This window comes from Manis javanica, chromosome 1 (assembly GCF_040802235.1).
Source record: "Manis javanica isolate MJ-LG chromosome 1, MJ_LKY, whole genome shotgun sequence".
In the NCBI taxonomy this organism is placed as follows: Eukaryota; Metazoa; Chordata; class Mammalia; order Pholidota; family Manidae; genus Manis; species Manis javanica.
Window position 1 is genome coordinate 4,855,728 of NC_133156.1, and position 19,595 is coordinate 4,875,322.

General features: G+C 39.1%; 1 protein-coding gene across 1 annotated transcript in view; it reads left to right on the plus strand.

Moving 5' to 3' along the window:
* Positions 1-19,595, plus strand: part of LOC118971128 (protein furry homolog) — a 157,946-nt gene that overhangs the window by 916 nt on the left and 137,435 nt on the right. The window contains 2 exon segments of the mRNA XM_073235390.1: positions 2,269-2,378; positions 2,381-2,473. Coding sequence (XP_073091491.1) covers positions 2,269-2,378; positions 2,381-2,473 — 203 coding nt within the window.

Here is a 19,595-nt window from a genome sequence, read left to right on the forward strand (position 1 = left end):
TTGTAATAAAAACTCATCTGTGAAGACTGACTGGGAGGACGTATGCTTTAGGGACATGGACATGAGACCGGAAGTGGTTCTGAGAGGACAGGAGGATTAGGTGAGCAGAGAAGAATGGGAAGGAGCATCAGGAGAGAGAAAGAAATGCTCACGGGCCAGCCAGGGCAGTGACATGACTCAGGCATAGCGTCAAGGGAAACCATTGAAGGCTGTCAAAACCAGGCCATGTGTTTGAGGCTTAATGATGATAATTGAGAGCCACTGAAAATTCTGAGCAGAAAAATGTTATAATTAAAGCTTTGCTGAAGATTACTTTGGTGTTGTAAAATGAATGAAATAAAGTTAGCAGAGGGATGGTATAGTATAGTCAAGCCGTAAGTTTCCAGGGGCCTAGAGTAGGAAGGAGCTGATGAGAATGGAGAGGAAATGAAAAAATACACAGCATATTTTATTTCTATAACTTGAGAGCCTGCATTCTTTTTTTAATTAGTGTTTTTTTAGGTACATAAAATGCACACATTTTAGTGTGTAGCTTGAGGAATTTTGACATGTGTATACATTTATATAACCATCACCCAGATAAGATATCAAACATTTTCCCCATTCACTGGTTTCACCCCATCCCCAGCAACCACCAGTCTGTTCTCTGTGTTGATAAGACTATTTCACTTTTGTTTGTTTGTTCATTGGTTTTATTTTTTAGATTTCAAAAATAAGGGAAATCATATGACATTTGTGTTTCTCTGCCTGGCTTGTTTCACTTAGTGTAATACTTCTTTCTAGATCCACCCTGTTGCAATTAGCAAAATGTCATTCTTTTATGGCTGAGTAATATACCATTGTATGTATGTACCACATCTTCACCCATTCATCTATCAGTAGACACTCAGGTTACTAACATATCTTAGAGGCCATATTTTTAAAGTTCACTGGTAGTTGAGATATGAGAAGATCCTGCAGATGTAAGGAACTCCTTAACTGGCAGTGTAAGTGAAGTGGAGAGGAAGGGCCATTAGAAATCATAGGAAAAATGAGGGAGAATCTACAGCCTAACATGAGGGCATGTTTGTAATTCAATGAAATATAATGTTTGCATGGCTTCCTCAGAATTAGGCTTGGGATGGAAAGAAGGCAAGGGAAACCCTGAATTTATTTGTTATTTTGAAGAGTGTCCAGCTTATTTCTTTTGCTGTCTGTGACACACCACCATGCTCTTGATATCCGAACCCATGTCCACACTGGAAATCCACTTTCTTCTGTACCGTTTCCTTACTCTATGTATCTAGTCACCCCCAAACTGCATACTTCTCCTTTTCCAAGTCTCCCTTCCCATTATCCTGGCCTCAGCATCACTAGTGCCTAATCCTTCCTGTCACATTTCTTTGGTTGGATGTGGAGAGCTGACCGTCTGACAATACTTAGGTGAGAGTGGGGACAGTGCATGCCAGAGTTTAACATATCCAAGTAGAGTAAAAAGTAGAGAGACATGAAATTTTCATTAATCAATAAAATTTTTTTTCCCTATAACTATCTGGAAAGAGGCCCCTCACCAGGAACTCTAATAGCTGTCTCTGTTCAAGATCTAAGCCAAGTAGGAAATCCGCATGTTTTACAAATGATGAGGAGGCATGTCCTGACCCGACTAAAGTGGGGTGAGCGTGAAGAGTCCAACCCACACCTTGAATGGCATAGACAGGGCACTGCCTGAGCTTTTTATCTCTCAAGGCAGGCAGGAGATCCCATCTCTTACAGGAGCAAGAGTCAGTTGGACTTTCTAAAACGTGACCCTTGGAAGCTTCTGGAAGGGATGACCTCTGAGTTTTTTTCCATAAATAAAAGGAAGAACAGAAGGCAGAGAGCTTCTGGCCATTAGGAAAAACTAGGACAAGAAATCCCTTTTCCCATATCCATCTCTTTAGTCCATTTCCCTGGATCATAAAAACGAAGCCAGAAAACATTGTAAATGTTGTAGGATTTATCAGCTGTATTATATACATGCAACATAATCTATCTAAAGCAATGTGTTAACCAGAAGTATTTTGGGATTATATACATGACATAATGTAATCTTAATGTAATAAAAATAATAAAATTCTGATCCCTTAATGTAATAAAAATAATAAAATTCTGAAGCATTAGGCCAGGTTATGATACTAGGTATAGTATACTTAGTATGGTTCCTAGCCTCATACTAGGGTTTAGCACAGCCAAACTGAATACTTATGATGATGTTTCCAGACCCTTAGACCATCCATTATTTTTTTTCAGTGTCTCCAATTGGCAATGGTTATATCAAGCCTCCAGTTCCACCTGTATCTGGCACACAAAGGGAGAAAGGCCCCCCAACCATGTTACCCATCAGTGTGGACCCAGAGAGCAAACCAAACCAGGAGAATATGTTCTCAAGAGTTTATTTGTCAACTTCACCACCCAGGCTGAGTGCAAGATTCGCATCATCATGGCAGAACCCCTGGTGAGTAAGTGCCCTGAAACTGTCTCCTTCAGGAATTCATCTCTACACTGAATATAACAGATGATACAGCTTTAAGACAGGACAGATTGCTTTTCCCTTTTCTCTTAATTTCCCAAGGTTTATTTTTTTTGATACCATAAATAATTTTTAAAGATTATGAGAAAAAGGATTGAGGGTTGAGGACTTGAAAACAATCCTTAGCAAATAAAATTCAGTAACACGCTTCACTACTGCATTTAGGACCAACAAGCATAATTTAAAAAGAAGTGTGAATCTTAGAAAAAGTGTGTTCAGCATCTCTACTATATATGTATACTTCAGTCAAAATCTTTTGTCCTATGTTTAAAGTAAATGACAAGAAATAAAAAATAAAAATTATTGTTCTCCAAGAGTCTGCCTGGAACTCCCAGTTTGAGAACATGTGGCGCAGGGATGTTGTCCCAGGAAGGTTTCGGTGAGCCATTCAAAAACATCACTTTGTTTTCTGAAAAGAGGACAGAAGATTCTTGACTCACCTTTAGGTCCCTTATTAGACAGATAATGTGGGTGGAAGTCAGTATCTCTTTGCAGATACTACAAAATAAGGCAGGTGTTTGAGCCTCATGTTCATTGCTGTAACAAGGACTCTGAAGATGGTGCTGAATCTCAAAAGGACAGGCAGGCAGGCAGCAGGAAGTCCAATTGGTAGATCAGATTACTTTTTTCTGACCATGGCAGGCCACGCATAATAAGAGAAAAGGAAAGGACTTCAGAGTGACTGAGCTTTTTCTATGAAGCTTGGCTTTGTCCCTCCTGTGAGGATACTGGGGCAAGACAAGGCAGTCTCAGGTTTGCTTTAATGGCATCATAGCTTAAAATAATTAAATGTGAATATTGTTGAGCCGCAAGACAAGCCTCTGAAAATACCTAACAGATGATGCTCAACATCACTTATTAAAAAAATGACACAATTCGAGGTTTGGGAATCAAAATGAAAAAAATATTCGTTAAGTGTGTGGTTACTTGAAAACTACAAATGTGAAATTTTGAAGTTTTTATTAGATCACTGGAACATATCTCTGTGAATTCTAACTTCTTATTGTGGAAAATGTTCTTTGGTTTCACAGCTTAAATTATTTAAATTGAACCTTAGTACAGTACCTTTTACCCATTCACTCATGTTTCCATGTTTCTACTAGTGTTACTACTACTACTAGCTAATATTTCTGCAGTACTTACTATGTGCCAGGCACTGTGTTTACCTTATCATCTCCTTTGATCTTCACAGTGGCCTTTGGTAGGTAGTCTGTACACATCCCCATTTACAGGTGGGAGAAGTTGGCACAGAGTCGGTGAAGTAACTGCCCAAGGTCACACAGTGTTGATTTGAATCAAGCTGGGGGAATTCAGAGCCCACTTCTGAGTCATTAAATGCTCAATTGCTAGTCTTTGCATGGTCCTCTTCATGTAAAGACATCTTCTTTAACTTATTAAACTAACACAGGGCTGTACCGTCAGACAAAGATCACTCACGCAAATTCCCATTGCCCGAAACAGTGCAAGTTGAGAGATGTTGGGTGGCAGCCCAGACACCCTCCCCTGGTGGAGAGTGGAAGCTGCCTCAGCTCCAGAGGTTACGAGGGAGTTTAAGGCACAAAGAAGAGTCATTTCTCTCCTTAGCAGATGGAAAGTGCCGAAGATGGGAGGTCACGGCTCTCTGACATTGTGTATCATTGTGAGTCTTCCAGAAGAACTGGGAAGTTGCATAAAAATTGAAAGAGATGCTTAGAAGTCTAGGTCCTGACACCCTTTGAGCTAATCCTTGTTTCTAAAATGATAGTTTTAACACTGTTATTTAAGAATTTATGAAATAAATAGCCCGGGTTGAATGTCTTCATTTTAGCCACTACTCAACTTGAAATTTGTTTGTGTGGCATTTTTCTTCTTGGAGTAAATATTATGTCTGAAAAGCAAATGTGTGCCGCAGCATTTTTTAATTAGAGGTAGGCAGTTTCGTTCCTTTCTATGAGGCAACTTGAGTGTCCCCAAGCAAGAATAATGGAAAAGGAAAAGCATCAAGTCCTCTACATCAGCAATCGTCATTGTGTGCTTAGGGTAAGAGAGTTGACTAGATGCTGACAGCCAAGTAGATGGACATTATAGGGTTAGGTGAGGAAGTATATTCAATGAATTTTTAGTATTGTTGCTTTTTATAAAGAGAGGCTATTTATTCCCCTTGTAGTTTTTGGCAGAGATGTAATGCCATGCCGTTTCTTGTCTGCTGAAAAATGCTTAGTAATCTTTGTCTTTGTATTTGCTGTACCTATAGGACAATAAATGTGAGTAGATTTGGTGGCTTGTTACCTGATTCTAAAAATGTAAATGTCATTTGGCATTTTGTTCCGTAGCCACAGCAAGAGGTTTTATTTTTGATGAATATATGAGGTATATTTAAAGTGAATTCTAATAAATGTACCCTACTATTTCTCTTGCTGATTACCTTTTTTAGAAAGACATTGAATCCTTTTAAAGGCCTGGCCTTACATGGATTATTTAAAATCACAAAATTGTATTCTATTGTCTTTAATATAACTAAAACTTGTATGGGAGTGGTAAGGATAATTTTCAAAAAATTTAGAAATACATATTTATTACTTATGGGGCTACTCAGCAATCTGTATTTTTTAGTTTTATTTTTAAAAGACTGAATCCTTCAGAATTATAACAACAGCTAAACTGTGTGGGACCAATTATACACAAATAAATTAAATGTTTATTTATGAATTTCCAATATCCAAATAGGTAACTTTGATGAGATAAAAAAAGATAGGAAACAAAAATGTTCTACCAAAATCAAATTTTAGATTTTTTTTTTCTTTGTAAACATCTTTTGTTGGTTCAGCAATATTGTTCTTTGTACCCAAAAGATGCTCAGGTCATATTCATTAATATTCATGGATATGTCAATAGTTTTCTTCCATTTTTGTTGCTTCATGGGGTCATTTGATAGCATTTGCTTTTGTTCAGTCTTATTATTTTACCTTTCCCAAGCAAAATGTCTTAAGCAAGCTAAGTTGAATCATTTGTCTTTTTTATATTGTTATTTGAAAACAAAAATACAGAAAATAATTAACACATGCTTTTCCCTCTTGCCTCCTACTTCTTCCCTCTGGTTTAAAGTTTTTTCTTTCCAAAGTATGTCTATCACTCAGTCTTGTTTATTTAATATGCCTTAATTTCTTCCTCAATCATCAGTGATAGTTCAGCTGAGAATAGAATTCTAGTTTGACATTTATTCTCCTTCTAAACTTTTGATGATATATTTCACTACGTTGCCTCTGTCATTGCTGTTGAAGAGCCTGTGGTTGATTTGTTATTTGTTTGGATTATTTACATTTTTTCCCTGTTTGCTTTTATGGTTTTTTCCCTTTGTAGTGTTTTTCAGTTTCACTAATATAGTGTTTGGATGTGAATTTATTTTTTCTTAAACCCTCATTCTTCTTGCTTTTATCTTTCATCAGTTCTGGAAAATTCTTAGCCATTAATTCCTTGAGTATTACCATTTCTCCATTTTACATCTGCTGTTAAAGACCTCTTGGGCTATATTCCTTATCTTTTTACTCTTCTTTTACTATTTCTAGCTCTTTGTCTCTTGCTACCGCATTCTAAGTAATGTTCTCAGATCTGCCTTCAATTCATTAATGCTCTCTTAGGCTATGTCTAATCTGTTGTTTACTTTCCCACTGAGAATTATAATATTGGTGACTGTAGTTTTCACATCTAGACGTGCTATTTGGTTCTGTTTTAAAGTCTGTTTAAGTGAGGATTGTTAGGTGCATTTTGTTCCTTTATTAAGTTTACAATTTTTATTTTATATCTTTGATCACCTTAAGCATACATTTTTTTGTGTGTCCTCTTTTAGATTAGCCCCAGAGTTATCACTGACTGGAGCCAAATGCTATGTTTATTTCTAGGAGTTCCGGTACCTAGAAGGTGATATAAATGTAAACTCCAAACTCATGTAAGACTTGAGACTGTGGTTTCAAATTCTCAGGGAGGATTTTGTTGTTACTGTTATTTTTACCTGGAACCCAGGCTGGGATCATGGGAATATCTTTTCATCTTCCTGTGCCTGTGGATATATTTTTCCCTAGTTCATTGTTTTATTGTTTAGGACCAGACTTTATGTAGGTGTCTTTATTTCCAAAATCCCATCTCTCAAAATCACAGCTTTGTTTTCTGTCCCCAAGTGGACAAAAGAAAAAGAGCCTCCAGGATAATGAGACCAATAATCTTACCCCTGTGCAGCCACTATGTCACCTCATATCTTCCTGCTTTTCACTTCCTTTTTCCTTTCTTGTGAACTATTTCTGCATTAAAGAAAATCTTATATTACATTCAACTTTTCCAAGTGTTTATAACATATGAGATTTGGGGTCATCGTAGTCCATTATCCTGCCAAAGTCCTCTGTGGAATTCTTGGTTTGCTTCTCATGCAGATAAGGCCACATGGGAGCTTTTGCCCTGTGAACCTCATGTGCAAGCAGAGGTCCCATGGCGAGATGCAGTGTCCCCAGAATGAATAAAAGGAAGAGTGAGGGGATTGTCCCCAATTTTCTCTCTTCTAATCCTCTCTGATGAATTGTCCATAAATACAACCCTGTCCCTTTCATTCCCTTATTCAAAACCTTCATTTCACACCCTTTGACTCCTTGATTTGGCTGCAGCCTATCTCACTCTCCCCATGCACCTTTATGAAATCATGTTTCAATTCTGTGCTTGCCTCCCACCATACACTTATGCATACTGCTCCCTCTTCCTGGAATACCACTCATCTCTTCATCCTGCCTATCTTCCGGTGCCCAACTGGAGTAGCTCAACATCTGAAAAGGTTTACTTCATTTCTTCCCTGCTGACTCCACACAGTTATGCAAATGTGAATATACACACCTGTAAATCTGCTTTATCTGAACCACTGTGTCATTCTCCCAAGCAAACTATAGGTGCCTCGTTTTATTGCACCCCACCTTATTGCTCCTCACAGATAATGTATTATTTAAAAATTGAGAGTCTATGGCAATCCGTATCTAGCAAATCTGTCAGTGTTATTTTTCCAACAGCATTTGTTCACTTCATGTCTCTGTGTCACATCTTGGTAATTGTCACAATATTTCAAAATTCACATTATTATATTTGTTCTGGTGATCTATGATTGACAGTTAATGACTTGCTGAAAACTCAGGTCATGGTTAGCACACTGAATAGGATAGTATTTCTTCAACTTTAAAAGAATCTGTGCCTTATATCAGTCTGTAAATACTTATAGGCAATAACTGCGTCTGATTCATCACACACACACACACCGTGTCCCCCTGTCAAGGACTCTCTGCTTTATATACTGTAGACAGAAAACATTTTTTGAATAGGTGAGTGTATGAATGAATGAATGAATAGATGGATGACTGGATGAAAAAATATTAATTTAATAGCTTAAAAGGAACATCCTTGTATGAATCTGTGTGTTTCTGAGGGTCATCTTCCAATCTCTGAACTGATAATAATGGATTTTCTTCTGTTCTTTTTATTCCTTGGCAGATGAATGAATGTCCCACAATCTGCTGAGTGCAAGAAATACTCTCAGCCTTCTGCCTTGGTGCATCTAAGATACCTCATTATTCATCGGTGTTACCACCTGCTCCCCACTTCACCCTAACAATATGTGAAGAGGAGAGTCAGGCTGATCTTAGTAGCTGGACTAATAGATTATCTCTGAATCTCTCCATTTATATAGAATCCGTCACTGTAGTCACAGGCAATTAGCTTCTCAATAGACTCTTTCAAAAACAAGACTCTCCAGCTTTTCAAAATGTAAGAGCTCCCATAATCTTGATTTTGTAGGTTTAATGGACAAGACAAGATAAAGCTAAAGACAAAACAAATTCTAATTCATCCTGATCTGCATTTCAATCCTAATTGATTACCTCTTTAGTGCTGTATGGCTTTGGGTCAGTCATCTCCCTTTTTTCTCATTTGCAAAATCAGAGTAACAGAACCTAGCTCTGAGAGTGGCTGAGAAGAGAAGAGGTAATGTGTGGAGCTCCTGATGGAACCTCAGCCCCTCCCAAGGGCTCAGTCATCATCATTCCCATCACCACTGAGGAACTGGTACCAACCAGCCAAATCTTCCGGTGTACTTCTTGGGAAGGCCGCCTGGAGCTTCCGGAGTGGCGGCTTCAGCAGGGCTGTTGGGTGCCTGCCGTGGCCAGTCACTGTTATTGTCAGATGGTGCCCTGCACCCTGACATGGCAATGAGAGAGGCACAGCCGAGGCTGGTTTAAGCAGGCCTGGTCTGGATCTTTTAGGCACTTGTGCCCTGGGAGGTAACAGAGGCAAACAAAGACATGCGAAAAGATAGCACCCCCCTATCTCACTGTTCCTCCAGAAAAATACTTGAGGCTTACCCGGGTATAAATTGTGAGGACCTAAGAATGAAACCAGGCATTTGAAGTGAGTCTACATAGAATGGTTTTCCTAAGTTTCCAAGAGGAAATTTCAAAGATTCTTAAAGGCAGATGTATCAGAGACGAGGAGGAACACAGTCATGTCAGGTCACGCTGGGAAGCCAGTGGCTGCCAGAATGTGAAAGGGTGGATTAGTCAACTAAGTAAAGCCAGTCCAGAAAATTTCAAGAATTTTTTTTTCCATTTGTATGTTTACATTTATTGAAAACCACGGAGGGAGAAATATCTAAGTTTCTTAGTTAGTCATCAAATCAAAACTGATTTTTCCCCTGTTTTATTGAGATATAATTGATGTATAACATTCTGTTAGTTTTAGATGTACAACATCATGATTTGATATATATATACATATGGCAAAATGATCACTACAGTAAGTCTAACTAATTAACATCATCACCTCACATAGTTACACATTTTTTTTATGGCAATGAGAATTTTTAAGATTTAGTCTTAGCCACTTAAAAATACACAATACAATATTGCCATATTGTACATAGTCACCACGCTGTACACCCCCAGGACATATATTTGTTTTGTAACTGGAGGTTTGTACCTTTGAGAATGTTCAGCCACACCTCTCAAGTGGCCTCTTTTGTCCACTGTCCTTCCTGTAGTTTGACCGATACTCAAAAAACTTGGTTTTCCATCATAACCCAGCCACTAGCCTGTGCTCCTAATAGTCACTTAAATGTGATCCATCACTTGTTTTCTCTTCTATGAAATGATAACAATCCCAGTTTTAACTCTATCATATATAACAAATGAAATATAAGCATGAACTCTCTGTATGTCTGGGTGTATAAGTCATGCCAGGGGGAATCCACCCTGCTTGAAGCCCCATTGCCCTTCCAGAAGCTTCAGTAGAAGCTAAATGAGATATTGGGCCAAGGGTTTCTTCCGGATCTGCAGTCTATCAGCATAAAATGTCCACAGGAGGAGGAAATTCTAACTTGCCTGTCTAGGGCTTACTCAGAAAGCCAGTAATTTATTTTCCACTTTGGTTGAAATGTGAAAAAATGAAAAGATCTGTATAACTTGAGAAGGAGGGAGGGAGCACACCTAGCTCTCATCTTGCCCTTTAGCAGAGGCAGCACCGAGTGACAGAGCAGGGCTTGCCTTCCTGCAATGCTCTGGTAATTTAAAACAGTTTTATGACAAAAGGAGATGTGAAAATGGGAAGGTTTTATTATTGGCGTTGCTTGAGCCTTGAAAACCTCTGCTTACAAAATAGTTCATAGACAAGATACAGGCAGAATCTTTCATATATGACCCCTGTGTTGGGCTTGGAGCATAAGTGTGTGGCATGATAGACACTTATTCATAAAGATGCTAACTGCGTTATGCCAGGATAGGGACTTAACAGTAACATAACGTGATCTAGCTGGTTTGCTAATATAAAAGAAACAGTTAAAGGAATTTCTGTTTCAATAGAAGACTGAAAGTAAACTGTAGGTAACACAAAACATTTTCTTGGTGTGCAAGCCTTTGATGAACTGAGGCTGCCAGCCTTGCACTGCACCATGAATCTGTAATGAAACAGGTCATGCCTTAAGACCAAGCCCATGTGCACATCAGTCGTGGCCAGCTAGTGCAAACACTGAGAAGGCCAGGCAATCAGCTAGTGACAGCATTCCTGCACACTAATGTTGTCGTAGGTTCAGGCAGTGATGTCTGTTGACAAACCCTTGTTCCTTGGCCCTGTGTCGCAGACTTCCAGGTGCTCATGGGTGCTGATGCCAGTTAACCCAGGGATGGCAGTTAACCCAGAAGCTGAGCAGGGCACGGCACTATGAAAAGGACACCGTGCCCCCCCACCCCACCCCAAACTACATCTGATGATTTGTTCTAGTACTTTGAATGGATTTGGTTGTGGCTGTAAGGAAGCAAGGCCTTTGGCAAGTGAAATACACACCTCAGCTGCCTCTTACGGTTTTTATTTTAGACCAGATGTAATGAGAGGGAACAGATCAGGGTTAGGATACCATCTATATGTGGTTTGTTTGTGGTGGGTTTTTGCTTTTTTGCCTCTGGTCCATATAGAGATTGAACTTTCAATTGTAGTTCCATGTTTCACTTTTTCAGGTATCCTGAATTGTCTATAGACTTCCAGGTATCAGAAATATCAGGTCCTCTAATCAGGAAACTTTTTAGTAGATAGGGATTTTCTAAGTTAGGAAATCCTGCTCTTCTAAATGAGGGACAGAATTATTGTCTCTCATTAAATCTGGATCTTCCTGTAGTGGATCTTCATAAAACCTTTCCTAATTAGTCAAGCTTGTAGCCTAATAGCCATTCACTAACCTCAGCCATGCGGTGTTTCATAATAATAGTTGACGTGCCCATATTTGCCAGTTGGTGATTTTTCTGCACTGTTCTATATTCTGGTTTTCCTACACTAAATACTAACTAAATATTACATGTCTGTTGAGTAAATGAATAGCAGAAACACCAGCTTGAATGTCTGTCTGCTCTGTGGGTTCAAGTCAGCTTCCCAGGACAACAAGCTAGGTGTTCTTAGCCAAACTCCTGTTTAAATGGAGGCTCTTCTTGCTTCAATCAACAAACCTAGTAAGAGAAATATAAAGAGAAAAAAGATAATTTCTAGATTTAGCTCCCTGTGAGTGTAGTGATAGATTTAAAGTAATGCTGTCCTGAAAAGAGAGTAAGAAAAAGTTCTGGTCAGATGGGGAATATTTATATGATACTTGACAAAATACAGGCTTATTTTCCAAACTATAAATAGATAAATAACTTTTAAAATAGCTATTCCTTAGCAAAGCAGCTTAGCTTGGCACTCCTTACTCAATCTATAAAAACATTCACCAGAAATCTGAAAACTCGCCCTAACCCAAAAACAAAACAGAATTAATAGCTAAAACTGGAGATAATTGTTGAAAGGTTTCATTTAGCTACAGAATAAGGTGACCTTCCAGATGAGCTTACAGACTTACTTTTTACTGTATACTGTTCAACTTGAAGGTTCTTTCCCTTATTTTAAATAGTCCTGGAATCATACAGATTAAAAGAATTTTTTTGTGGCTGTTAAATGGGAATTTTTCAGCTCTAAAATGAAATTTAATGCACCATGATAGTAAAAGTTCAATTGAACCTTCTAGTAAATAACCATATGAAAAGTATCATGAAGTAATAAAAATAATTGAAGGGCTTTTTACTTCAAATTAATAGTATCCAATTCATCCATGGGTATGGCCATCATTTTTACATCCAGTGACATTAAGAGAAGATTATTTCAGTTTCTTCCTCTTGAGAATGTAAACCCAGAGCAAATTATTCCTCAAGTTATTTCTTTCTAGTTCTTTCTGATTCGATGTTTATTTTTACTCTTTATAGAGGCATCATGTTTAACACAAATAAAAGATTGTTTGAAAACATATCATATTTTAAAGTGACATAAACTGCCAATAACAGTAAGTTCAGTAATGTGACATGGTAATAAGCATGGAAGGTCTATTCCTATGATCACTAGGATATAATATTGCTGTGTTTCCACACACAGCATTTTGCATTTTCATATTCCTGAAAGTCACTGATGCAATTTTCGGCAGCAGCAGTCTACTGTAGCATCATAGTAATTTTAACAGATCATGTTAACAATGATATGTTTTATTAAGTATTTTTGTTTATCGTTTATACCTATATCTATTTGTATAGATATATAGATATCTGTTCTCTCTGACTTAAGTGTGTTTTTGAAAATACAGTATTCCACTTGATGGCATTTCCTGATGCCCTTGGGGATTTCTACTTGATTCGTAAGTTGTAATCATGTAAGTTGGGGGGAGGTAGGGCTAGAATGTTCTAGAAGGATTTTCTAAAATGATTCAATAACTATGTCCAAGAATCAAAGGCAACAAAAAGAAAGTTAAGTACTATAATCTACAAATATTTTTGATTGCCCTCAAGTGTATTGATTTTTTATTGTGATACATTCACACACCATAAAATTCATCCTTATAAAGTGTGCGGTTTAAAGGGAATTCACAAAGTTGTGCAACTGTCACCGCAGTCTAATTGCAGAACATTGCCTTTTAACAGCTCGTAAAAAGATAGAGTAGGTAAGTAAATTTGGATATACCTATTTTTCTATTCTTTACCCCCTACAGTTTCCCTTTTATCTAGCTAGAAAAGCCAAACCTTTTTTTGTTAATTAAAATAATTGGATCATTTAAGTTTTAACTTAGAAGCTTTGTTTGGCTGCATGGATCTGGTATGTAATGAATGCTACCTAATGATGATTATGAAGAAGATGCTGCCTATGGAATTGTCTCTTTTATCTCATGTAGAAAACAAAAATTCAAGATATTTATGGACTGTAGAACTTCAGCAGAACACAAATGTGTGCTAGTCAAATCCCCACTCGGGAATGGCAGCCTCCATCCCCTCCACCTGGGATTCTAGCTGCTGGTTCAGAGGATGGCGCCATGTGACCAAATCTCTCCTGCAAGGAGACCTCCCTGCAGCACTGAGTCACGTGGTCTTTACTCTCCAGAGACAGCTTCTGACCTTCAGTAACACCTGAGAAGCATTCGGCTGGAAGGGCTTGTAGAAAGTGTATATCACCCATTCCTTCCCACCTAACTAATGCTCCATATGCATCCAATCAGCCAGTCCAGAAATTCCAGCTCCAGAGATTCCTAGCAAGTCCGTTGGGATCAGTGCCTGACTCCACAGACTATCAGCTCTATGGCTTCATCCCTACCAACTTGCCCAAGACCTTCTGGGATTCCCAGTGGATGACAACATGGTGTGAGCTTCTCAAAGGCAAAAGCTGCCATGCTTATGCTCAGGATGGCCTGCCTGGGGCAATAGAGAATAGGAAGTAGGCAGCGGCTCCCTGTCCCTAAAACTGGTCATTACTATCAGAATTGTCTCCCTTCCTCCCTGCGGTCTCCAAGAAAATAAAATGCCTTTCGAATAGATCAGGGAGTCTTCTTCTCAGTCATTCAGTGAAAGGTTTTATCTTAAATCACAATGTTAAAGCATAATTTATATTCAATTAACTGCAAGAATTTAAAATCTACAGTTTGGTGAATTTTGACAAATTTGTACACATGTGTCAGTACCACCACAGTCCATGAACAGAACATTGCCATCATCTCCAGGAGCCCCAGTTGGCCCTGTGTGGATAGCCCTGTACCATACCCCCCCACCAGGCCCCCAGGCAACCATTGATCTATGTGTAGATTAATTCCCTTGTTCTGGAATTTCATGTAAATGGAAGCCATACAATATGTGCTCTTTTGCATCTATAGTTGAAACTTCAGCAATGCTGGTTTGAACTGTGTGTTCACTTATACAGATTTTTTTCAATAAATATATTATTGGATATATTTTCAGAGACTTGTGACAATTTGAAAAAGCATTTTTTCTTTAGCATTCTCTACATTTCTTTAAGAATACAGTGCATAATACATGTAATATACAAAATATATGTTAATCAACTATGTTATCAGTAAGGATTCTGGTCAATGGTAGGCTATTAGTAGCTACATTCTGGGGCAGTCAGAAGTTACACATGGGTTTTCAACTATAAGGGGGTCAGTGTGCCTAATCCCCAGATTGTCCAAGAGTCAATTGTAGTTTGTTTTATTCATCAAAATGTATTTGAGGTATATCCATTGTTTATTGTTTGTCAGTAATTGATTCATCTTTATTGCTGAGTAGAATTCCATTCATGTATGTACCACATTGTGTTTACTTAGTCACCTTTTGATGGACATTTGGGTTAATAAGTAGTTTTTGAGTGTAGTTTTAACCAAAACAAGTCTGATTTCCACAGATCATACTAACAATTATAATAATGTACATTTTATAAGATATTTCTGACAGTAGCTTATAGATAGATAGGAGGTAGACAGAATTTTCCAACTTCCCAATGCAAGTAATTATACAGGAGGCTATAGCTTTATACAAAGAGGAATAAGACAGACTTGAACAGTAACTTTTTTTTTTGTTTACCTGTCACACACTAATTTTCACCTTAACCCTAGACAGTCGGTAATAATAATAAAAGTTCAGTTTATATAGTGCCTACTGAGGGGCAGGCGCTCTTCTGAATAACTTGAGTAATATTAATTCACCTAATCTTCACACCAACATCCTGAGGTAGGTACTGTCACTACCCCCACTTCATGTCCAAGCAAACTAAAATATAGAGGCTAAACAACTGAAAAGTCACACAGGAAGTGGTGAGCTGGCATTCAGGGTGGACCCTCTATCTCTGGTCTCTTTGCTCTGAACCCTACCACTGTGGCCTCCTTAACTTTTAGTCAGAGAAGCTAAACCTGAGAGATTCAATAAAATTTACAAAGGTGGTATAATGCCCCCATTCAAATCCTGGTTTGACCGATTCGAAAGTCCAAGCTCTTGTTTACTTGGGAAATGATGTGTACATGAAAAGCTAGGATGACAATGGTTAGGTACACAAGAACTAGAGAATACTGAAAGAACTGGAGAGGAGTGAACCAGCTGTCATTTTCTGTAGGTGTGATTAGAGAAAGTATGATGGAGTAAATGACCCTGGAAGGACAAAGAAGATTTTTTGATGAAAGGTCTGAGAAGGGTGGAGTGTGCGTGTGTCTGTGTCTGTTACTCCAGAAAAAATCAGAACATGATTGATTTCAAGTCCCCAGGGACAGTCTTGGGGAATATAAACATTTATATTATATACATATATAAAACGCCAGCAAATGAAGGGCACAGAGAAGGGGTGTCAGGAGGAGAAAAGCTGGGGGAATGGGATGATTCCAGTGAAGACGTGAGTCATCAAGAGTGTCTTACTGCAGGTGGAAGATCCGCAAAGAAACATACTAAAAAATGGCCACCACATCAGTCATTTTCAAAGTGTCTGTGGCTTTTATAACTTTTGTAACAGAAAAGGCCGATTTCAGGTGGTTGAAAGAATGGGGAGAAAAGGAAGACAGGGACTATAGTGTAGACCAATCTCTGAAGAACTAAAGATGAGAAGGAGGTAGGAAGACAACTAGCCCGAGGTGGGTGTGTGGGCCGGCAGGCACGGAGACGGAATGGTCCAAGCGTATTGACAGCTGAGAGAAAGAGCCAATGTGGGGCGGCACCTGATGTGTGGGGCAGTGAGGAGCTGGTTGGAGGAGCAAGTTCCCCCGGGATGGAGGGAACGGTCCACCCACATGTCCTGAGTGTCTGTATGATGGGTGTGCACACACAGTTAGTGGAGTACACTGGGACAAAAAAAATCGAAAATACCAACAAAATAGAATGTAACCCGGAAACAGAGGAGTGAATGCGGTTATCTTACATTTCTTGGTAACTGCTAACATTTAAAGAAAAAGTGCCTGTGGGAGCTGCTCTTTTGTTCAGTGAAAATGAAGATTAACTTGGTAGCTGAATTTAATTGAAGTTTCCCCTGCACTGTTCAAATAATGGATTTGTCCTTAGGACTGTAGGGTTTAGCAGAGAAATGTGCAAAGCCAGCTACAAATAAGGACAGATTCTCCCAAGGGTGTTTAGATTTTGTTTTAAGAGTGCCAAATCGTTCTTCCAGATTTGAACCCATCTTCGTATTTCAAGTCACAGGGTGCTGCATCACATCTTGCTTGCTTGCTCCTTTCAGTGATTTGAGGTATTCTCTGTATCATTCCCTTGATCTGGGAATTTTTTTCCCCAATGTTTTGGGGGAATATCAGCAAGTATTGTTTTGTCTAAATACATTTATTTTAGTAACTGATAGAACTAAAGGGAAACGCTTTCTGGCCGCTTCTGCAAGCACCCTCTCCCACAGGTGCCCAAGGGTGTTAGCCTGTGGTCCTTAGTTCTTACCAGAATCCACGTCGGGTGCCTGTCCTGGCCCCATGTGCCCGCGGCTCTGGGTGAGGGCCCATGGTGGCATCTCAGGCAGGCCTGCAGCTCTGTGCCCTGAAGTGTGCTGTCCTCACGGGAGGGCGGCCCGCCGCTCAGCCTCCTGGGGTCCTGGTGAAGGACACATCCCGGCTGTGGCTGCTCAGTTCTGACATTTTTCTGCTGGCTACTCGGACCACACAAGAGTATTATAAAATTTCACTGCTGATGGGATCAAAGCCCTGCATCATAAACATGTCCTTATAATAAAAAACACATGGTGATTTCAACTTCAGAAGTTTTGTGGTTTTTTCTTTTTAAGCTTGGTTGCTTTTATAGTATCCCACCATTAAATTAAAAGGTTTCCTCTAAATTACGTATTAAGAATTAAAGTCATTGTAATGACATTTGACTTTTTTTATAAGAGAAGAGTAATTACGCTTCATAATGTTTATTTTTTGCTATTTTCTGTAATAATGCTTTCTAGTTACATTTAACAGCCAAAATTAAAGCTTTAATTATTGTTAGGAGTGTACCTTTCCTCAGGAAAATGGGTGGAACTTAGTTTCAGGTCTTGAACATTATGAAAGAGGTTACACATTTTCATCTTCCCTAATTCCAAAAATTCTGGTGTTAAAAGGAATTTTAATAATAGCAACGACTATCAGTTATTGAGTATGCTATGCCATTCATCTTTCAGTTCTCTGAGGTAGGTTGGTATTATTTATCCTTTACCTCAGAATTAACTGAAGCTTAGAGAGATTAAGTAAGATTCATTGTAAATAAGGGACCTAGGATTCAAACTCGAGTCTCTCAAATTCCAAAGCTCATGCACTGAAGGACTATATCCAAGTGTCATAATTGAAAGACAATAAAATAGCATCTTAAGCAAGGTTAGTGACATATTTAAGAGATTAAATCTCATATGAACTCCAGTGCCATTGCTTTGCACTGAAATATCACCGAGGGCAATAGTAATTTGGATCTTTCCAGATTGGTGGTGTCTTGCCTATGTGGGGCACACTGGGAATTCCTTGAGGCCACTAAAAATTCAGAAGCAGACAATGATTTATTAAATAGACCCCTTGTCATCTTGCTACGCTGATGGACAGTGACTGTGGTTGGGTGTGTTGGGGGTGGACTCGATAATATGGGTGAAACCTTCATAAGATTGTATGTCAATGATACCTTAGTAAAAAGAAATGAATAAATAGGTCCCTTGCATCACACAGATAAAACACCTTCAAGACATAAGCCTCTCTAGGCTTGTCCAACTGCCTATGTCCTGGTGTGTGGGGCCATTTTTGCTTTTACAGGCTACAGAGAAATCCACTGTGAAATCAAGACAATCAAGTGAAAATGTAGCTGGAATGTGCTGAGATTTATTTGAAAATTGAGGTAGAAGTCGGTGGCCTTCCTTTGCCCTCTAAGTATGGACAAAGAGCTTCTAGAGTTAATGTTTTCTTAAGGGAGGGTGGGAGAGGGCGGAAGGAGTGGGAGGGCACAAAGGGGGAGCTTTCTCTTTTCCCCTGGAAGTAGTTGGAAGCCCTAGGGGAGTCTTCCCTCCAGAAGCACCGTCTCGAATGGGTCGGGACAGCAGTGCTCTTGATTCAGGGGGAGCAAACTCCGAGAGAAGCCCAGAGCGCAGACCGAGGCGGCTTCTTGCTCCTCACACAGCAGGGGAGATGTTGGCTACTCACTTCCTCTCTGTAATGGGAATGCATGGAGAGTGGGTCCCTTCCGCAGCTCCTCTAGGAGAAGACAGGAAGATGGCTGGGTGCTGCTGAAGTAAGTTGTAAGTGGCTTGTTCCATCTTGAAAGGTAGGACATTGGAAAAAGCATTTTAAATGATGACAGAATAACGCATCCTGTTCCCCTGTTTTTAGTTTTTGTGTTTGTGGAAAATTCCAAACATCTACTGAAGTAGACAGATGGTAAAATGAACCCTATTTTCAACAGTTATCAACTTGTGGCAAACTTATTACCCACTCTCTGCATCTCTTCCCAGTGTTATTAGAAGGAAATTCTAGAAACATTTCATCTCGAAGCATGTCAGCGTGTATCTCTGAAAGGCAGATTCTCTTTTAAACAAAGCTGCAATACCATTACCACACCAAAAATTAACAGTAATCCTAGAACATCATCAAATATCCAGTAAATGTTCAAATTGCCAATTGCCTCATGAAGGTACGACGTTTCTTTTAACAGATTGAGTCCATATCCAGAGAAGATCCTAACATTGTTACAATTGTTTTAAAAAATCAGTACGATGCCCCTCCATTTCTCCCCCATGCCCCCTGCAGATCATTCTTTGAAGAAATGTCTTCTTTCCTTCTAAGTCTCCTTTTGTCTCTACTTGGCTGATTGCATCCCTGTGACACAGTGTAATTTATTTCTCTGAATCCTTCCGAACCCTGCTTTCCCTAAGAATTAGGAATTACATCTAAAGGCCTGGTCAGATTCAGGATTTGATTTTTTTTTCTCTCTCTTTTTGTCAAGACGACTTCATAGAGTGTGCTTTTATTGGAAGGGTTTTGATATCTTTATTGCGCTGTCAGCAGCCATTGATGTTCAAGGCCAAGGCCCCAGTGTTTTTAACTTCCATCTCTGCTCACTGACGCCCCAGTGTTTTTAACTTCCATCTTTGCTCACTGAAGCCCAGTGGGCGGGGGCTTCTGGACCGCCAAGCCACGGACCACGAAGAATTGTCAGGGATCCGTGACCTCAAAGTGATGTTTTTTTCTGAATGATTTTTAAAGAGCAAACATCATTCAACTCAGTAATGG